Genomic DNA, 22218 nt, shown 5'->3' with positions numbered 1-22218 from the left:
AATTGAGCTGCTACAAACATTGAGATGTGCTTGTCTTCTTGATAATTGCCGTTCTGACTGGAGTAAAATGAAATCTTACAGTAGTTTTGATTTGCATTTCTCTAATTACTAGAGATGTTAAACACTTTTTCATGTTTGTTGATCGATTGTATTTCTTCTTCCATGAAGTGTCTGTGCAGTTCCTTAGCTCATTTATTGATTGGGTTATTTGTTTTTTTGGTGTTAAGTTTTTTGAATTCTTTCTGTATCCTGGAGTTTAGTGCTGTATCTGATGTGCATGTGGTAAAGATTTTCTCCCATTCTGTAGGCTCTGTCTTCACATTATTGATTGTTTTCTTTGCTGAGAAGAAGCTTTTTAGTTTGAATCCATCTAATTTATTGATTCTTGATTTTATTTCTTGCGTTTTAGGAGTCGTCTTAAGGAAGTCAGGTCCTAAGCCGACATGATGAAGATTTGGGGCCTACTTTTTCTTCTATTACGTGTAGGGTCTCTGGTTTAATTCTTGGGTCCTTGTTCCACTTTGAGTTAATTTTTGTGCAGGATGAGAGATAGGGGTTTAATTTCATTTTGCTACATATGGATTTCCAGTTTTCCCAGCACCATTTGTTGAAGCACCATTTGTTGTATGTTTTTGGTACCTTTGTCTAGTATAAGATAACTGTATTTATGTGAGTTTGTCTCTGTGTCTTCTGTTCTGTACCATTGGTGTACATGTCTATTTTGGTGCCAATACCATGCTGTTTTTGTTACTATAGCTCGTTAGTATAGTTTAAGATCTGCTATCGTGATGCTTCCTGTTTAACTTTTCTTGCTAAGGATTGCTTTGGCTATTCTGGGTCTCTTATTTTTCCAGATGAATTTCATGACTGCTTTTTCTAGTGCTATGAAGAATGTCATTGGGATCTTGATAGGAATTGCATTAAATCTGTATAACACTTTTGGTAGTATGGTTGTTTGACAGTATGAATTCTGCCTATCCAAGAACATGAGAGAACTTTCCATCTTCTAAAGTCTTCAATTTCTTTTAAAATCTTTTATTTTTCTGATCGAATTTTTGGAAGGAGTTCCTAGGGATTATACATACACACAGTATAAAAGAAAATTAAATGATGAAGTATTTGAATACAAGACTACCGTTTATATGTCATTTTGAAAGCATAGCACTGATTATAATAAGATAACCTAATACTATGTCTCAGATGTATTCTTGAAAGTTGTATATAAATTAGCAATTTATAAAGTAAATCATGTTTTCTTAGTTATATTAACAACACTTTTTCCTCATAAGATTCTCAATAGTTATGTAACTACAGTATATTAATTAAGGAAATTATATTGAAAATGTTACTTGGACATTTATAAATTTGTAAATTATCAGTGAAGTTTTCAAGAATATATCTCAATTTAATCTAGGTATTTTATGAATATTGACTGAATGATCTCTTTTCATAAGTCATCTTCAAGAGAATTCTTGGCTATATGCATTTTAATTCCTGAATATTAGGTAATAATAGTATACCTTACAATTATCTAGTGTTTATAGAAATTGATTTCCATTTCATAGCAGAGATTTTTTTGTTTGTTAGGGTTGATATTTTCTTTTATTGATAGTGAAACAATTTTGAAGAGGTTAAGTGATGTACCCGAGATAGTGTGGCAAAACTTCTGATTCTTGTTGTGGTATTCACTCCCTTCTTTGCTTCTTTTCCTCTCTTCCATTCTTTCACCCCCACCCTACCATTACTTTTTGGCATTGCTGGGGATTGAGCTCAAGGCCTAAGCAAGTGGTCTGTCACTGAGCTACATTCCCAGCCTTCTTCTTTTTTGTTTTTTAAATGTCTTAACTTACGTAAAGTGAAATGCACAGGTCAGATGCTAGTTGGTGGGATGAGTTTATACATTGTAATTCTACCTGTTTGAGATCTCCCTTCACCTCAATTCTGATAAAATTATTGGTACTATATTATCTGTTACCATAAATTAATGTAGTCTGATCCTGAACTGCATACAAATGAAGTCATATTCATACGTTATGAAATCTGTAATTACTTGGATTTGCTTGTTCAACATTGTGTCTGTGAAATTTACTCATAGCATTTAGCATTATTTTTCTGTTAGTGCTATATATTGAGTGATTGCTTCTAGTTTTTGGCTATTGTGAATAATCTTGCTGTGAACATTCTTTTTGCATCTGGAGTACCTAATTCTAGAATGGACTTGCTCAGTAATGAGTTATATGAATTTAATTTTAGTACATATTCCCAGTTTTCTAAACCAATTTATGTACCTCTCAACAAAGTATGAGAGTGCCGTTTGTTCCAGTTCCCTACTGATACCTGATACTGTCCTGTGCAATTTAAGTCGATGTCTTTCTGATAGAAGCAAAGAAACCTCATCTATGTACACATATGTACATTTACTTTTTGTTTTAACAAAGGAAAGTCATTCAATAGTCATGAAACATATTAAATTAAATCAGGATCCTTCCATTTCATGTAAGAGTGGTTGCTGCAGTTTATTTTAGTCAGTTATATTTCCAAAGTTCATCTGTCACTGATACCAGTATCCTGAATATTTTCACTCAGTATCTATGAAACAACTGCTCTGTGCTTCAATGCTGACTTTTTTTTTCAAGAGCTCACAATTCCAAAATATAGGTGAATAATGTGTTATTTCTTTATTTTAGTTTGTACTTTAGTCATATTATCATCAAAATGAGTAATGAAAATTGTCCATAGACAATTTTAAAATATTAGGTTTTACTTTGGTACAATATCACTGATGCTTTTGTATTTCTTTTATTGTGCATTTATATTATAATTTCTTAATTCTTGAATTACTTTGTAATTCTGTAGACTGTGAATCTCTGAGACCATATTCTCTAGGACGGTGAATTCTGTCAGTTATTAGTTTTCTTCCATTCGATGTGATTATTGTACTGTAATATGGTATGAATTTGTATTTTCAGCAACATCAGGGATTTTATCTAAATAATATTCTCTTAAATGTGTTGAGAAGTAAAGATGGTGTTTTCTTTATCACTGAGGTTTGTTGCATAGAGTGCAGGTTGTGGTAGGTTCTCAGGTAGAATACATAGCACAGTGAGAAGAACACTAGCTTGGGTATGTAGAGAGTTCACTTCTTGTGCCAATCCAAGTCTGTCTCACTTTTTTAAAAGTTAAGAATAATGAATATTTTAATTGCTAACTTTTCAATTTTACTTTAAAACAATAAACATACATGATCCGTACTGCTGCTTTTTTTTTTTAACCAGTGTTTCAAAAATGAAAAGGCAAGAATATCTCAACTACTAGCAACTTGGAAGGCAGAAGCAGGAGAATTGCAAGTTTGAGACCAGCCTCAATAACTTAGTGAGATCTTCAGCAACTTATCAAGACCCTGATTTGAAATAAAAAAAAAAAAAAAGACTGGCGATGTAGCTTAGTGGTAAAGTACAACTCTCAGTACCAGGAAAAAAAAAACAAAAAACAGGGATAGAAATAGTTTCATAGAAAAATCACTATTATCATTATATTCCTCATTTGTTTATTCATTTTTTATACATGTAGGAAATGTGAAAAATTTTGCCATAAGCAACACTTGACTTCATAGTAAAATGATGCTGTATGCAGCACATTTCCAGAAGAAATGAAAATTGTTCAACAATGAGAATTTCTTGCCCTTTGGGAAGAAACACAGTTTGATGGAAGGAATTATGTTAGGCCATCTTGGGTTAGACATTCTTTACCATTTAGTTGTATGGACTAGAAAAGTTGTATCATCTCATTAAAATTCTGATTCTTCAATTACAAAGCAAGCTGAATAATATATATACTTAAAAGTGTTGCTGGAAGACTTAGATGAAACAAAAATATGTTGTTTCCTTATATGAAGAATTTCCACATAGTAGGTGCTCAGTTTTTCTTTTACCCCTTCTCCACCATTTCTTTCCTTCCATCAGAATCTATCTTTTGTAATAATAACTAACAGTGGAAATGGCAACATTTCATTATTTTATTTTTTTACAATCCCTGATGTCAACATATACTGTACTCAAGAATCTTGACATTATCAAAGTATTTGCTTTAGTTTTTCCTCTAAGCCTGAGGTGTTTCACTTCTTGATAATTCTTTTGTTTGTTTAATTTTCTGATTCAGAGCAAGGAAAATGATTCCTACTAGAGAACTTTGCTTTATTGGATCCTTCAGGTGATGCTTTTATCCTTCTCGTCATTCCCAGGGTTGCTCTGTCACTAGTCATATTCTCAGCCCTCAGATACAATTTGGTTTCCCCGTATATGTAATTTGATTTTTTTCTCTAATAGCCTTTAAAATTCTTATTTCGTACATTAGTCATTCTCATTATAATGTGCTTTGGTGTGGTTCTGCTGTAATTTTGTACATTTGGGGTCCAATAAAAATTTTGTATTTGATTTTCCATTTCATTCTTTAGGTTTGGGAAGTTTTCTGATATTACGTAATTGAAAACATTGTGTATTCCTTTGGCTTATATCTCCACGTCTTTGTATATAATAAATCTTAAATTTGATCTTTTCATGTTATTTCATATTTCTTGGAAGTTCTGTTCATGATTTCTTACCATGTTCTTTGTATGGTTGACTTTATTTTCAGAAGTATATATTTTGTCTTCATTACCTGAGGGTCTGTCTTCTAGGTGGTCTAGTCTGTTGGTGATACTTTCCACTGAATTTTTAATTTGATTTATTGTTTCCTTCATTTCGAGGATTTCTGCTTGCTTCCTTTTTATAATCTCTGCCTCTTTATAGAAGTGGTCTTTCAATGCCTGCATTTTCTTTCTGATACCATCCTTTAGTTTGAAGATCAGTCTAACTATTAACCTTTTAAACCCATTCTCTGACATTTCTTCTACTCTGTTGTCTATGGATTCTATTGTTAGAACGGTTTGGTTTGTTTGAGGTGCTTTGTTTTCTTGTTTTTTCATGTTGTTTGTGTGTCTTCCCATCTAGCAGTGTGGATCTGAGGCAGTACAGTTTCTATCCTGTAGACTTACAGTATCCCTGAAGGCTTCCAGTACCTCACCTTTAAGAGGGAGACCAATATTAACAGCACCCAATGCAAACAATATACAACCTTCAAACAAATAGCTCCTATTAAGATGTCTACAGTTTTGTCACTATACATAGAATGATGTATTCAATTATTGTCTAAAATATAAACAGTAAGTTTGCTAAAAGGGTTTACCTTTTTAAACGATGGATAGTGAGAGAACAGAAGTGATATGAGATGTGATGTTCATGAGGGAAAAGAAGAGAAAATAGAGGTAAAAATTTATAGGAAGAGTGAGGGGGAGGAATTAGTAGCAGTTGACTGTTAGCATGAGAGAGGCAAGAAAGAGAAACCAGGGAGACAGATAAAGGAGAAAAAATATATAGGGGGATCAAAAAATAAAAATATAAAGATAAGAATATACAATAAAACTATAATATACTATTCAGATATCCCATTCCTCAATAAATTGATACATGGGAAATATTTGGATCCAAAGATGGTAGAGATGTGAGAGAGAAGGAGAAGAAAAAAAAAAGGAAAGTCTCAATGGAAAATTGAACGATTGCTTCCGTTGGCTTTTAAAAATTTTCTCAGCTCCCCTTCTCTGCTGGTAGGTGGGGTTATCTGAATTTTGATGGTAGCTCCAGTCCTGTGGGTGCCAGACCCGTTGGCTGGGTGAGCCTATAGCAAGATGCCCTCACACCCTCTTCTAGTCTTCCTACCCGTTGTGCTGGCCCCTTTTGCCCTTGTGCACTTCGGGACTCACTGAGCGGGAGAGAGCCCAGTTTCTCCAACCTGTGCTTTACCTGGGGAGCTGCCCTCAGTTTCCAGCTTTCCACAGGCTTGCCAGGCCCACACTGGCCCCACACAGACTGGGCTGCAATCTGATGGACCTGGGCTTCAGATTTCCCAGGTGCTGCCTTGCTGGAGTCCCAAGATCTCAATGCCATTTCAGCTTGCAGAGAGACCACCAGGGATGCGCTCACACAAAGGAGCAACCCTGCAAAGAGGCGGCCAGAGGGCAGCCACTGGCTTATCCAGCAGGAAGACCTCAGGCACAACCAGACCTGCAGGTACCCTGACAATATATCTCTAGGCCCTGGCTGGTATCCCTAGACTGAGGCAGCCATTCCCCAAGATGGTGGCAGTGGTTGTGGCAAACCTGCAGGCCCTGAGTCCAGGCCTGGCCAGTGTCCCAAGACGGCAGTGGCCTCATGTAACCAAACCTGTGGGTACTCTTGATATGGACTTCCAGGCGGCAGTGGGCAGCTTGCGATCCGTGGGTGGTCTGCTGGCAAATGGTGGGCAAATGGACAAATGACAGATGATTAGTGGTGGTCAACCAGCTGTCTGCCAATTTGTGATTTTCTTGCTTCAGCCTTTTAGCTCTCTAGGATTATAGACATGCACCACTGCATCCAGCTTGAACTCATTACTTTAATTTCAACAATTATATCAAATGTGTAAGCCTTATATTCCCCATTTGAAGAAGTGGTTGTCATAATGATGAATTGTTCATGTTATTAAAATGGGAAATTTCAATTTCTCCTTTTATTTTGATATTTATTTTGTTTTGAAAGTATGTTGAAAAATATACACGTTCATAAATTGTCTTTGTAAAAAGTTGTTTTGTTTTTGTTTTTGTTTTTCTTTCGGTACTGGGGATTGAACCCAGGGGCATTTTACCATTGAGCTACATCCCTAGCCTTTAAGATTTATTTTTTTTTCAAGATGGGGGTCTCTCTTAAGTTGCCCAGGCTGGCCTCAAAATTGTGATCCTCCTCTGACTTCCAAGTCACTGGAATTAACAGGAGCACACACTGTGCCTGGCTCATTTTTGACATATTTTGATAGTTACAAAGGTTAAAAAATTTATTTTACATGGAAGACTTTAAAATAAAGAACTAAATGTGAATGATATTAAAAAATAATAAGAAAGAGTATTCAGGAAATAATACAGTGAGTATCTACAACGCCTTTCTTGTTTGACTATTGGAGAAGTCAGTCCAAATACAATAATACTTCTTCAGTGGAGAAATGAATTACTTTAGCAACTTACATGGAAACTATTGAGCTAACTAAGCTATTAATACTCTAAATTTCCTAGTAAAGTAGGATGACATAACTGAAAATTAGAAATTTACATGAGTTCTCAAATTGAGATGATTTAAATTTAAAAAATAGGCAGTTATATTAGGTCCATAATTTCTCTAGGAAATACTTTGAATAATCAATCAAATTATCTTGGCTTCCAGAAGAGATAGGGTAATAATGATAAATTGTGTCTATCGCTACAGTTTTGATTATTATCAGTATAGCAATTTTGATCACAGTCTTAGACTTTTAAACCATCAAATCATGTCTACTTGGGCACTACTCATCTGGAATTAGTATAAGATAGGGTTTATTTGCACATTCCATTGTTTGTTAATTCGAGAAATATTTGTTGAGTGCCTTATAGGTACAGCATGATGCTGAGAGTGAAGTGCTGAACAAGATGGGTATGAGTCCTGCTTTCGGAGGGCCACATTGTGTCTGGGAGCACAGCATTAAGTTAATAATTACACAGCTGATTATTACAATAAATGTGTGCCACTGCCTATTAAGGAGAAGCACAGGGTCCTTTGACAGTGTACAAGTCAGCTGTAGGACCAGTTCATTTATAATGAAGCTGCCACCAGTAGTGAAGAATCCATACTTGTACTATATTACAGATTTCAATAGCCATGGTGAAGGAACATAGAAAAGACTTAAAATAAATCAAGAATTTTTGTGTTGAGAGGAAAATGATAAATGGAGAGGAGAGAATGCCCCTTTTTTTGCCATTTTTTCCCCATTTTATGTCTAGAATCTTCCACAAGATATCTCTCTAAACGTGAAAGGTGGAATTCCTCTTCTTTAGTAAGGGTTTGTACCTTCTGGCTTAATTGGAAAAATACATATTTTGTTCTATTATCGAGATTGTTTTAGGAGTTGAAAATGCACTATTTTTTGTCATTATGCTAATGTTTTGAGTTTTCAGGCAAGTATATTCCTGGATATGTTGTATGAACAGTGTTACTACTTTCTAGGTGGAGCATAACATATAACCTTTTCCTTGATAACATTTGTCTGTTTCTACCAAATGTACATAATATCATTGCAGTTTTGTATTTGAGTGCCCAGACTTTCTTTGAAGTGTTAGGCTTTTACAAATGTTGTTTAAATGATACCATAGATTTTAGTAGTGTCATATATATTAGGTTTTGTGAATTTTTATAACATCCATGGTTCTTTCCTTTGAAAAATTTGTTTTTAATAGTATGCTCTTTATGAAGGCTAGAGTCTGAAATTTCTTTTAAGTCTTTCCACTTCTTAAAAAATATAAGACTCATTGTAACTATTTAAAGAAGAGCCCAGACGAGGTATTTCTACTAGCTTTGGTAAAAAGGAGGGGTTTGTAACTTTGAGGAGAATGATTCATATTTATTGGAAATTTCAGATTTAAACTCAATTTTTATAAGGTAGTTACTATTTAACTGACTGTTTTAAGAATCATGAACTGCCTTTTACAGGTGTTTATTTGACTTTTTAGATGTGCCATACAGATCTTTTTTGAAGCTGTGTCTAGTTGTGTGCTCAGTGAATTATTTTCCTTAAACAAACAGTACCCCTTCAGTTTAAGGACCAAGAAACTAAATACTGTATTACTGATTCAATAACTTGTCTAAAGTCATTTAATTATAGGCTTGTCTTGATGCATCCACTCTTTTTTTCATTTTTATTATTGTTCTTTGATATTTGTATAATCATGAATAATTACTATTTTTTCTCTATAGTGCCTCTATTTGGGAGTATTTGAAATGTTACAACTCATTATGCTTATTTATCAAACTGTATCAAATATACTTTTACTTTATGTCTTTATTTCCCTAATTATGTATGTTAAATTGTCTTGCATTGTGTAGGTGTAATTTGGGAGACAAAATCATCTTCATTTGTAAGAAGCAGAGATAAAGGCAAACATGAGGATCAACTTTTGAAAAGATATCAGGGAATTTCTGATGAAATGATGCTAACCAATTTCAGTAAAAAACTAAACTTTTCCTGTAGAAATGGGTGTGCATGATTTTATGACTTTAAATGCTTTCCCATTTTAAAACTCAGCAGTCACATTGAACTTGCCTTCTTAATTAGAGGGATGGCACAGGGTTGGATGCCACATTCACTTCTCTGGTTCCTTCTTCAGTGNTCTTTTTTTTTTTTTTTTTTGGTGTAGAGTTCTCAGTATGTGCAGTGTGTTGCTGGGTGTCTGCAGCTGATGCTCCGGGTCAACGAGTACCGTTTTGCCTGGGTGGAAGCAGATGGGGTAAACTGGTGAGTGCCCTTTACTTTTGATGTAGAATAACATTTAAAAGCATTTCTCCCTGACATTTTCAAAGAAATTAATACATTTAATCATCCAACAGAAGTATTTTATACTTTCATGTCTGTTTAACAATGGGTTATGCTAACTTTCTTATAAGTCAATAACTATCAAACTGAACATTTCCCTTCCCTTACTGGTTTGTGCATTTAAAAGAGGTTGAAGCCTGGATGGAACAACTCAGAAAACAAAATAATTATAAAAGTATTATGTGATGAATAAGATAAAAATCAGTTAGGAAATGTCCCATCAGAAAAAAGTGAGTGTCAACTGTTTTTATAAGCCATATAATTTAGTCCATTCTTGTGGGGTCCTAATTTGCAGGTATGAAAACGTTAAGAAGCTGTTAATAAACAACCTAAGAAAAATCTCCCCCAAAATACTGGAATTTCTGTTTTATCACTGGAAACCCAATTTATACTGTACTCTTTTTAGTTAGTGAGGGCATTGTTTCTTTGTTGGAAAATAAACATACGGAATTAGGTTATCAGGCTATCAGTAGATTCTTTGGTGAGCAAGGATTTAGAGCAATAGTTGATTGACAATATGTGTGTGGCATCAAACTCTTTCAGAACTTTATGTTACATCTTCAGTGTAGATGAATACTGTGAAAGGGATCTGAATATTCTGGATTCCCTCTACAAATATGTGCAGTTTGTTAAACTTTCTTGGACTTCTGCAAAAAGCTTTTCTTATGAATTGAATTTAAATCATCGTGTACCACTCAATCTCCACTGACTCAGTGAGTTAGTATGTATGTTCAATATATTTATGACTACTTACCCCTGAATCTACCAGGAAAAGTAGTTATTTCAGTTTGCCATCTGGTCCAGTAGTTCTTCTAAAAATATATAGTTTTAGTTTTCTTATGAAAAATTAATTAATCAAAAATAGAGAGAAAGTAAAAACCGACTATTAGAAATTTTAATAGGAATTTAAATGTAGCAGCTCTTTTTGTAGTAAGTAAATTTTGATGCATAAATACCATAAAACAGTGAAAAAAATCATCACATATTCTTGAGCAAAATTGACCAGGTTTTTGTTGTGGAATATTGTCTTGAAGACTTTTATGTTCAGTACCAACAAGTGAGAAAATTGTACTTCCTTTTTGTCCATAGAAGACATATATTGCTTACTCATTAATTATTGCATCTGAGAAAATTTTTTTATGGTATAATCATCTAAACACACATAATTTCACCATCATTGTTAGAATAGAATGCTATTTCTCACTTTGCTTTTGTCTTCTGATTAATGATTGTGAAATGTATTCTTCTATTAATCATTGTTATGGGTGGAAAGTAAAAAGTTCTGAATTCTCAGCTGTGTGTTTCTGCTGTTGGGAGATTCATTAGGAAGACTCATGGAGTCAGCAGCTGGGACTCATAGCTAAACTTTATTGCAGAGATGTGGTCAGGATGCACACAGCTAGTCTGTAAGTGAAAAAGACAAAGGCTGAATCTGGAAGAATTTACCTGCAGGCTTCCTCGTGCTCCCTCCCTTTCATGAGGTCCCACTGAGTGTACCCTCCTCCATCAACAAAAATGCAGCAACATTTGTGTGAGATTTCTGTCCAAGAAACGAATTATTGTCTCATCTTCCAAGCATTTTACTGGAGGCTAGTAGTGTAGATACCCACTGACTGTAATACATCAAAATTTCAGACTCCCAAAAGAAAGTGGTTATCTAAATCAAAATACTATAGATTTGAGTGGCTTATGATAGTTCTTGAGGCTGGGAAGTCCAAGATCAAGGTATTAGTGGTTTTGGTGTCTGGTGAGGGCCTGCTTCCTGGTTCAGGTTGGCTGTCTTTTCACTCTAACCTCTTATGACCGAAGGGTCAAAGGGTCTCTTAGGCCCTTTTAAGGGCACTAATTACATTCATGAGGGCTTTGCCTGTATGGCCTAATCCCAAAGACCTCACTTCATCACACTATTACCTTGGAAGTTAGGATTTTAACATGAATTTTGGAGGGACACAGATACTTAAACCATAGCAATGGATGTTCATAGCATACACCATATTATTTGTACAAACTGTGTAGGTACAATGAGCTACCCTTAGGATTTAGGGAAAATTTTGTGTTGATGTAGGGAACTCGTTACTAGCCAAGTTCCTAAAAGCTAGCCAATGGCCAACCTTACAAGCAGGTCTTTTTAAGACTAGCAATCTTAAGATTGTGATGTCAGCTCTTCTGCATAGAAACCTAAATGTGGACTACAAAAATGATGTTTCAAGTCTTTTTACTTTCCTAAAAGATGATGCCATATTTTGGGCAGAGCAATAAGAAGAGATAATGATTATTTCAGTATATTTCATTATATCATCATTATATAGGTCTCAATTTTTTATTTTAGTTTTTTATTTAATAGCATAATTAATTATGGTTAATAATGATGAAATAATATTTAGGATTATGAAATAGTCTAAGATCACCAAGATCCCATGAAAATTTTGTCCAGTGGATTCTCTTGGTATAGGGACTTTCAACTAAATGCTGCTGTCTCAATTACTATATTTCGTATTTTGGAGAACAGTCAACAGTACTGACTTAGCCTTTGTATTTTGGTATGCTAATCATCACTAATGAAATGAGCAGTAATCAAATAAATCTTTAGGTTGTGAACAGACATTAATAAGGTATATCTAAACTTGCTAATAGTGTAGCAATTTAGAAAAGTCATTTAATCTTTTTATTTTTTCAGAGGTAAAACACACTTTCTACTTTCCCATTTGTCTTGCTTAGCATTGAAGTTTTAGTTTCTGGTGCTTCTAAAATCACAAGCAGGAATAATGTGAAGAGAAAAAAAATGCAAGAATAGGCTGTTTAATGAGAGGAAGATAACTGATTTTTTAAAAAAAAGTACAGTTTAATCAACATAGTCTGCTTTTTTTTTTGGCAAAAAAGCCATTGTATACATGACACAACACTATTTTTGAATATTTATGTACTTATGTAAGATAAAATACTTTTCATTGTGTTGAAATTGTTGACTTCACAGTCTGAAGACTGGCATTGACTTTTTAAGTATTGCAGCTAAAAGTGGGCATTTCCTGGAGTTAATTGTCTTCACAATTCAACTAGCATTTATGAACTATTATATCCTCAAATTTGAAGTGTTTTGAAAGTATAAAGTAATGCAAAATTTAAAGGTGAGTTTTAAGAAAAAATAGTTGAAATCTTACACTCTTGGGTGACGTTGTGTGATGAGGTATGAGGTACTTATGGATTTGGAGGGCAGCGTCTCGTTCAAAGTGTGTCTTAGCCAGTACCCATCTATTTTGTCTCACTATTCCTTTTATTCATTTGATTTAAAATAACTTATTAAAAAGTAAAACAATACTAATAGTGATTTTGGCCTCACAGACCTTAGTCGTCTTCTAATCTTGGATTTGCTAGTTATACTTCCTGAGCTTTCTATATATTGTGCTACATATAATGGGGACTACAAAGATATATGGCTCTTCTCTTTATGAAGTTTATAATCTAGTCAGAAAATATTAGAACCCATCAAAGGCAGCCTTTAGTATTCTACAACTTCATTTAGTGACTTTCTCAGTGATTTTAAAAGTCACATCAACCTTGCAGATTCACATTTTTTAAAACTCAGCAGTCACATTTAACTTGCCTTCTTAATTAGAGGGATGGCACAGGGTTGGATGCCACATTCACTTCTCTGGTTCCTTCTTCAGTGAATCCTCCTTTCACCCATGGTAACCTGTAAGCTATTTGAGAGCATAGACAGAATCATTTTTGCTTCCTGTTATATCCCTTGTGCCTTGCTCTATACCTCCACATAGCTCCTTAGCAAATACTTGTTAAATCAGTATATTTGGTTATATCCTGGGTCTTAATATTCTTGGTGTTTCTTGGCATGTTCTTCTTGCTACTTCACTATATTCAGGGTTGTTATCCTGAAGTCAGTTCCTTCTTTATTCTGGGAAACAGGAGTTTTATTTTGCTTTATTAGGATATTTCTTGTGTCTAATATTTAGATGTAGAAGACTTCTTTTTTACATAATCATATGTATTGTGTGTAAATTTTGAACTCCTCTAAATGTTTTTCTGAGATTATCATTGTTGACAACTACCTCTTTTGAAATCTTTCTGCTTTACTTTGGTTTCTGTAATAGTGTACTATTTGTGAGCTCCCTGGGTCAACCCCTCTTATTACTAAAAAACCAAAACAAAACTGATTCTGTCAGAAAATTTGATATGAAGAATTATTAAGTAAGTCTACATTTACTATCTACTTTGTTCTAAAAACTAAATGAAGAAATGACTCAAGTGTTAGAGAGGTAGCAAGTACTTCCCTAAAGCTGAGGGAAGCAATGGTCACAGGTTAGGATCACTAAAATTTACATGCTTGAAGGAGGGGAAAATGCATCCAAAATTTGGACCTTTGAGGAGGAGGTGCCACCCCTCTGATACTGACATATCTAAATTCTGACAAAGTGCCTCATTCACAGACTCAGGCCTCTGGGGAGAGGACCCTGCACTGTCTGGTTTGGTCTGATGAAGTGTTTTCTACTGAACTGGAAGAACTGCAAACTGAGTTCAGCTGCTGCCAGAGAAACAAAACCAACACAGCAAAGTTCCTCCTTCTTCCATCCTTGCAGTCAGCCTCAAGTACTCCATTTTGGTCAAGCCTAAGAGGGAGCCAGCTGGTATGGCAGAAATGTGGTTCCCAGGTTCTCACCCCGCAGCAGCACAAAGCCAAGTGTAGAAGGCTTAGTTGAGTAATGGAACAGAGAACAAGGAGAACAAGTCTCTAAGGTGTTGTAGTATAAAGTTACATGGTTTCTCAGGAGTTGAGATACTGACATCAGTAAATCATATATGAGAAAATTAATAATTTGGTAAGTTTAGAACTGTATGTAAATCACAAAAATGGAGAATTGGCACAAATATAAGCTTCTAATAATTTAATTGGTTTAGATTGTAAAATTAGATTTTGAAAATTGTTCAGCTTTTACTTATAGAGCAATTTTAGGTTTACAGAAAAAAAAATTCACGTGTAGAAAGTTTCCATATGTGTGCTCCCTTCATTTCAACACTGAAGTTTCCTTTTATTGATGTCTTAAATTAGCACGATATATTTGTTCTTATTGAGGCATCAATATTGATACGCTACTGTTAACTGAGGTCCACAGTTTATATTAGGAGTCACTCTGCTGGACATTCTGTGTGTCTGAGCTCCCCTTAACCTGGTGGTCAGTTTTAATGGTCTTATTTGATAATTTCTGTCTTCCATTGTCTGAATGTAGGCATTTCGCAGGGAAATTTGCTTATTTATCTTCTGTTGTATACTTTTTCCCTTGGGGAAATCTCTTTCATTTCCATTGAGTTTTCCAGTGAAGTAGAAGATTTATCTATAATCCATCTAGGATTTTCTCTGACCCCCAAATTCTGTGATAGCCTGTGTAAAATTCAGACTCCTCACAGGTTTCCTCCGGAGTCATTCCCTCCTTTCTCTGAGTTTTCTGTGTATATTAAATCTATTCTCTTGGTTGCACAGATGCAAAATCTTCATATGAAATTTGACTTGAAGATGTACATTTGTTTTGTCATGACTTTCTGTTGATGTTAGCTCTCTGTTGCTTGTCTTATTCTTCTTACCATTCTCTTTGCCCTATTACAAGTCTTGGTTCCCTTTCTTGTTGCTTCTATGCAGCAAATGCTCCTGCTGCCTGAGGTCCTATGACTTTTGGAGAGAGGGTTAAGTGGAACTGCGCTGGAAATGGCCCACTTTGAGTAGCAGTCTGGCTGTGTGCTGTTGCTGGTGGAAAAGAAACTGAGGACACAATTCAGAGAGGCTTTTTCCATTAGTGTTCAAAAAGAATAATCACTCATTTCTTTTTTGATGTTTCATCATATTAAATGTTTTCTAAATGCCTGTTCCCTTTCAGCATAATGGGAGTTTTGAGTAACAAGTGTGGCTTTCAACTCCAATATCAAATGATTTTTTCAATATGGCTCCTGGCATTCAGTCCTCAAATGTGTGAACACCTGCGGCGCTACAATATCATTCCTGTCCTCTCCGACATCCTCCAAGAATCTGTCAAGGAGAAAGTCACAAGGATCATTCTTGCAGCATTCCGTGTAAGTTTTGGTGCTTGTTGTTATTGTTGTTGTTGGTGGTAGTGGTGTGTGTGTGAGAGAGACAGAGGCACTTTCTATTGTGCAGTATATATGAATTTTAGCAGATGGGAAAATTACTTGCCCTCTATGTTTTACATGTAGTTTTATAAACATACAATAAGATATCATTGGTTTGTCTTTATGGCATGGGGCTGTGGAGCAGGTCAGAGGAAACCATCTAAATCAATGAAATGTGTGAGTCATAGAATACTTGTAAGGAAAGGTAATTTGGTTATATTCAGTTGAAGAAAGTCTCCCTTTTCTTTATTGCTTGCCATGAGACTGCTATTAGGAGTTTTCTCTCATGGGGCCCGTATTTTAGTATGGAGGTTTTTTTTTTTTTTCTTTTTTTTTTTTTAGATTCTGGATCTACTGACTAGCAGTATATTTCTAAGGCAACTATAAAGATTTATAATTAGAGATCCACCTACACTGACCTATGCGGGACCCAGGCCCAGGGTAGGCCTGGGTCCGTCCTGCCACTGGCAGACACCCACCAGAGCTCAGGCTCCGCCTAGATCTGCCTCTGCTCACCTGCATGGGACACAGGCCCAGGATAGGCCCAGGTCCATCCTGCCACCGGCAGACACCTGAGGACACAATTCAGGCTCTGGCACAGGACCACCTACACCAACCTGCACAGGACCCAGGCCCAGGGTAGGTTCGAGTCCACCGCTACCTTCACCTCCCAGCTGGGAGCCCAGGCCTAACCCACTTCCATCTTGGGACACTGCAGACATCTCCATAGCCTTCTCCATGCAGTAGCCTCTACCTTTCAACAACAGACAGGGCCTAGAAGCAGCTGCATCTCGGAGCAGGCATCCCAAAGACAGTGTAAGGCTCACCCTTTCAGCCCCATCTCTGAAATATGTTGCATCCATTTTGGGCACCGCCACTGCTATCTTGGAGTTACCTCCGCTATTGCTGCCACCATCTTTAGTTGCAGCAGCATACATCAAGAGTCTGGAAGCCCAACATTAAGGTGAGGTACAGATGATCTGCACAGATACTAAAAGATTATATGGTAGAAACTGTAATATCTCAGATCCACACTGCAAGAATGGAAGACACATAGAAACACATGACAACATGAAAAAACAAGGGAGGAAAGTGCCCCAAACAAACCAGGATACTGCAATAATAGAATCCACGGACAGCAAAGTTGATGAAATGTCAGAGGAGGAGTTCAGGAAGTTCATAATTAAAATGATCTGTGAATTAAAGGATGACCGAAATGAGCAAATACAGGCAAAATTGATCATTCTAACAAAGAGATGAGAGAGCAAATATAGGTAACAAAAGATTTCTTCAAGAAAGAGATAGAGACTCTGAAAAAAAAATCAGAAATCCTTGAAATGAAGGAAACAATAAACCAAATAAAAAACTCAATAGAAAGCATCACCAACAGACTAGATAGATCACTTGGAAGGTACAGTGTCAGATAATGAAGACAAAGTATACAATCTGGAAAATAAAGTTGACCACACAGTAAAGATAGTAAGAAACCATGAACAAGCCATCCATGAATTATGGGACAGCATCAAAAGACCAAATCTAAGAGTTATTGGGATAAAGGAAGGCTCATAGTTAACAAACCAAAGGAATGCATAATCTCTTCAATGAGATATATCAGAAAATTTCCCAAGCATGAAGAATGAATTGGAAAATCAAATACAGGAGGCTTATAGGACACCAATTGTACACAATTACAACAGATCTACACCAACGCACATTACAATGAAAATGCCTAGTATAGAGAATAAGGAGAGAATCTTAAAGGCCATAAGAGAAGAAGAATCAGTTCACATATAGGGGGAGAGCAATTTGTATCTCAGCAGATTTTTCAACCCAGACCCTCAAAGCCGGGAGATCATGGAACAACATATACCAAGCTCTGAAAGAAAATGGATGAAAACCAAGAATCATATCCAGCAAAATTAAGCTTTAGATTTGATGATGAAATGAAAATCTTCCATGATAAACAAAAGTTAAAAGAATTTACATCTCGAAAGCCTGCACTATAGAACATCTTTGGCAAAATATTCCAAGAAGAGGAAGTGAAAAACAATGATGAAAATCAGCAGAGGGAGGTATTACACTAAAGGAAAATCTAATCAGAGGAGAAACCAAGTCAAATTAAATACCAAAAATAAACAAAAATGGCTGGGAATACAAATCATGTCTCAATAGTAACTCTGAATGTTAATGGCCTAAACTCACCAATCAAAAGACATAGATTAGGGGCTGGGGATGTGGCTCAAGTGGTAGCACGCTCGTCTGGCATGCGTGCGGCCCGGGTTCGATCCTCAGCACCACAAACCAACAAAGATGTTGTGTCTGCCAATAACTAAAAAAATAAATAAATAAATAAATATGTTAAAAAAAAAAAAAAGACATAGATTAGCAGATTGGATTAAAAAAAAAAAAGACCCAACAATATGCTTCCTCCAAGAGACTCATCTCATAGGAAAAGACATCCACAGACTGACCGTGAAAGGATGGGAAAAATCATACCACTCACATGGACTGCGGAAGCAAGCAGGGGTTTCTATCCTCATATCAAATAAAGTAGACTTCAAGCTAAAGTTAATCAAAAGAGATAAAGATGGGCACATCAAGGACCTAGGAATTAAATCAGAGACCCTGCGTGAAATAGAAGAAAAAGTAGGCCCTAATCTCCATCACGTCGGATTAGGATCTGACTTCCTTTAATAAGACTCCTATAGAGCAGGAATTAAAATCAAGAATCAAAAAATGGGATGGATGTAAAACTCAAAAGCTGCTTCTCACAAAAGAAACAATTAAGTGAAGAGAATAGAGAGCTTACAGAATGGGAGCAAATTTTTACCACATGCACATCAGATAGAGCACTAATCTCCAGGATATATAAAGAACTCAAAAATCTTAACACCAAAAAACAAATAATCCAATCAATACAAGGACCAAGGAACTGAAGAGGCACTTCCCAGTAGATGATATACAGTCAATCAACAAATATATGAAAAAATGTTCAACATCTCTAGCAATTAGAGAAATGCAAATCAAAACTACTCTAAGATTTCATCTCACTCCAGTCAGAATGGCAGCTATGAGGAATACAAAAAAAACAGTAAGTGTTGGCAAGGATGTGAGAAAAAAGGCACATTCATACATTGCTAGTGGGACTGCAAATTGGTACAGCCAATATGGAAAGCATTATAGAGATTCCTTGGAAAACTGGGAATGGAACTACCATTTGACCCAGCTATACTACTCCTCGGTCTTTACCCAAAGGACTTAAAAACAGCATACTACAAGGACACAGCCACATCAATGTTTATAGCAGTACAATTCACAATAGCTAAACTGTGGAACTAACCTAGATGCCCTTCAGTAGATGAATGGATAACAAAAATGTGGTATTTATGCACAATGGAATACTATTCAGTATTAAAAGAGAATAAAATCATGGCATTTGCAGGTAAATGGATGGAGTTGGAGAATATAATGCTAAGTGAAGTTAGCCAATCCCCCAAAACCAAAGCCGAATGCTTTTTCTGATATAAGGAGGCTGATTCATAAAGGGGTTGTGGGGGTTGTGGAGCATGGGTGGATTAGACGAACTCTAGATATAAAGCAAAGGGGAGGGAGGGAAAGCGGGAGTATGGGGGTAGGAAAGAAGGTGTAATGAGATGGGCATCATTACTCTTAAGTCATGTATGACAACACGATGGTGTGACTCTACTTTGTGTACAACCAGAGATATGAAAAATTGTGCTCTATATGTGTAATATGAATTGTAATGCATTTTGCTGTCATACATAACAAATTAGAATAAAAGGTGTATAATTATTTTAAACTGTAGGTATTTATTAATATGTAAGAATTTTTGAGTTATGTAAGTCAACTTCCTCCCTTGAAAAGATGAGGAAGTTGAGAACAAGAGAGGAGCTGAGTTTGAATCTTTATTCTAGGTAGCTAGTCATTTGTAAAACAGAAATAAAGTATTGTTAATTGGGTCCCCAGAGCCAGTGTCTTCACTGTAACAACTGTCTCTTGATAATTTTGTTGATTGCCTTAGGATTCAGATGGGATTTTGGCAGATGGCTTGTTTGGTCTCTTAAGAATGCTACCTGAGAGGGCTGGGGTTGTGGCTCAGTGGTAGAGCACTTGCCTAGCATGTACAAGGCCTTGGATTTGATCCTCAGCACCAAATAAAAGTAAATAAAATAAAGATATTGTGTCAAACTAAAATTAAAAAATAAATATTAAAAAAAAAGAATGCTACCTGAGAGTGATAATAGTGGACATAGCTCAGGTAGTGCTTACTGTGTCATGCATTGTTCTCAGGGCTTTCCCTTGTTAACTCATTTAGTGTTTATTAGAGCCCTAGAACATAAAAATTATTATTTTTATTATTGGTATGTGTTATTATTGGTATTGTTATTTGTTTGCTTCAGAAACTGTACTTTTGATCATTATTTATTCATATGTAATGAACAAGTCAAAAATAAAAAGTAATATACACGTGTTACAAAAATATAAATAGTATAGATATCATATTTGTCAAATGCAGTCACCTTTTAGATGTTTCTGAGCATGCAGAGATAAATATATAAATAAGTGTGTGGTTTTCCTTCATATTTAAAAATAAAATGATACCATATAATAAATATTGTTCTTTATCTTTTTTTAAATTTGTTTTTTTTAGATATACATGACAGTAGAGAGTATTTTGACATACATACATACATGGAGTATAACTTCCCTTTCTTGTGGTTGTACATGATGTGGAGTTACACTGGTCATGTATTCATATATGAGCATAGGAAAGTTATGTCAGATTCATTCCACTGTCTTTCCTATTTTTTTAGCTTTATTCTTACCAATTCTTAAAGAATATGTTTTTATTTCTCTAAACATAGATCTTCACTCTTCCTTTTAATGGCTATATTCCATTGTGTTGGTATATAATCGTTAAGTATTCTATTGATGGGCTTGTGGGTATTTTCAGTTTCTTTCGTGTATGCATGCTTACTTTGATGAATAATTCTTCTGAATGAAGTTCTAGAAGGGGAGTCAAAGATACATGCTGTTTTACACTTACTATAGATAATGCCAAATCACCTGTCTTTCAAAACTGTGCCAATTTATATTTATATCAAGTATGTATTGGGAATTTTCTACTCTCTTACTAGCATTTAATAGTCTTTCTTTTGATTTTTACCAAAAATGAAATCATTGTTTTGAAATTGCATTCTGTTAATACTGAATGAAGCTAAACATCTTTAAGTATTTTATTGACTATTTATTTTCTTTCTATAAATTGCATATTAATAGCTTGTTGTCACCTTGTAAATTTTAAAATTTGATGTGTAGGAACTCTTTTCTGGATGTCTGTAGTTATTAACAACAACTAATGTTTATTGAGAGCTTATCTGTGTCAGGCACTGTCATAATTATTTAAATGTATTACGCATTTAATTATTCCAAGAACTCCATGCATGGCCTCTCATTAGGCAATGAGAGGTTAAATAATTTGCCAAAATAGCTAAGAAATTAAGAGCAGGGATTCAAACTCAGGCAGTGTGACTCATGCTGTTAACCATCATGCTAACCTTGTGTTTGATGCTGAGAATCATAATTGTTACATTTAATGAGTCATTTTCATGCATTGCTTTATGTAATCTTCATGATTAACCAATAGGTTCTATTATTATTTTTATTTTATAGATGAGGAAACCAAGACTTAAGAAGTTGATTCCTCAGTTAGTATAAGATTGAAACTTCAGTGTAATTTATCAGCTTCAAAATCTTTTTCTTAACCACTCTGCCATCTCCCCTGCACTCATTTTTTTTTCATCTACTTTTGGTACATTTTCTCAGGAACCTTAAGAGTGCCATTAAAAGGGTGGAGGGAGATTATGAAAAGGAAAACCATAGGTAATGTGAGAGGAGAATTTGAATCAGTGTAACCTCAGAGTCTCTGGCAGCTAGTTTTCAGTGAGGTAACAGTGCAATTAGATATACTAGAAGTGAACTGTATTATTTTTCAGTTTATATGTTAAGGTTACTAGGGCTGGGAATGTAGATCAGGGCAGAGCCCTTGCCTAGAGTATTTCCTAAAACCCCTTATTTCACTCTGCAACTTTTCAAATGATTTTACTTATATATATATACACACACACATACACACACACATATATATATATATATATTTTTTTTCTTGTATGTTTTTTAATCACTGCTTTGTACAGACATTATTTAATTTACTCAGTCGTCTTCATCAAACATAAGACCTTGGTTGTCTCTATTATCTGTGTTTATGTGTATGACACATAAAAGTAACTCAGAAAATTTTGTGAATTAAAGGTGTTATATACCTGGGAAGATTGAGGCAGGAGGATTGCATGTTTGAGGTCACCTGGACAATTAAAAAGAGCCTGTCTCAGAATTTAAAAAAGTAAACATGAAGTTTCCTCTTTTTTTTTTTTTTTTTTTTTAATTTTTTTTTATTGTGGGTTGTTCAAAACATTACAAATTTCTTGACATATCATATTCCACACTTTGATTCAAGTGGGTTATGAACTCCCCCCCTCACCCCATACACAGATAGCAGAATCACATCAGTTTCACATCCATTGATTTACAAATTGCCAT

The 22218-nt window shown here is 35.2% G+C and overlaps 1 protein-coding gene across 2 annotated transcripts in view; it reads left to right on the top strand.

Annotated features, from left to right (window-relative positions):
- Positions 1-22218, top strand: part of Atp6v1h (ATPase H+ transporting V1 subunit H) — a 115226-nt gene that overhangs the window by 22399 nt on the left and 70609 nt on the right. For both annotated transcript variants that reach the window (XM_048782896.1, XM_015485786.2), the window contains 2 exons: positions 9290-9387; positions 15348-15540. In XM_048782896.1, coding sequence (XP_048638853.1) covers positions 9290-9387; positions 15348-15540 — 291 coding nt within the window. The remainder of the gene's footprint in view (positions 1-9289; positions 9388-15347; positions 15541-22218) is intronic.

This window comes from Marmota marmota, unplaced genomic scaffold, assembly GCF_001458135.2.
Source record: "Marmota marmota marmota unplaced genomic scaffold, marMar, whole genome shotgun sequence".
NCBI classification, from domain to species: domain Eukaryota; kingdom Metazoa; phylum Chordata; class Mammalia; order Rodentia; family Sciuridae; genus Marmota; species Marmota marmota.
This window is presented reverse-complemented; position numbering and strand designations above follow the sequence as displayed.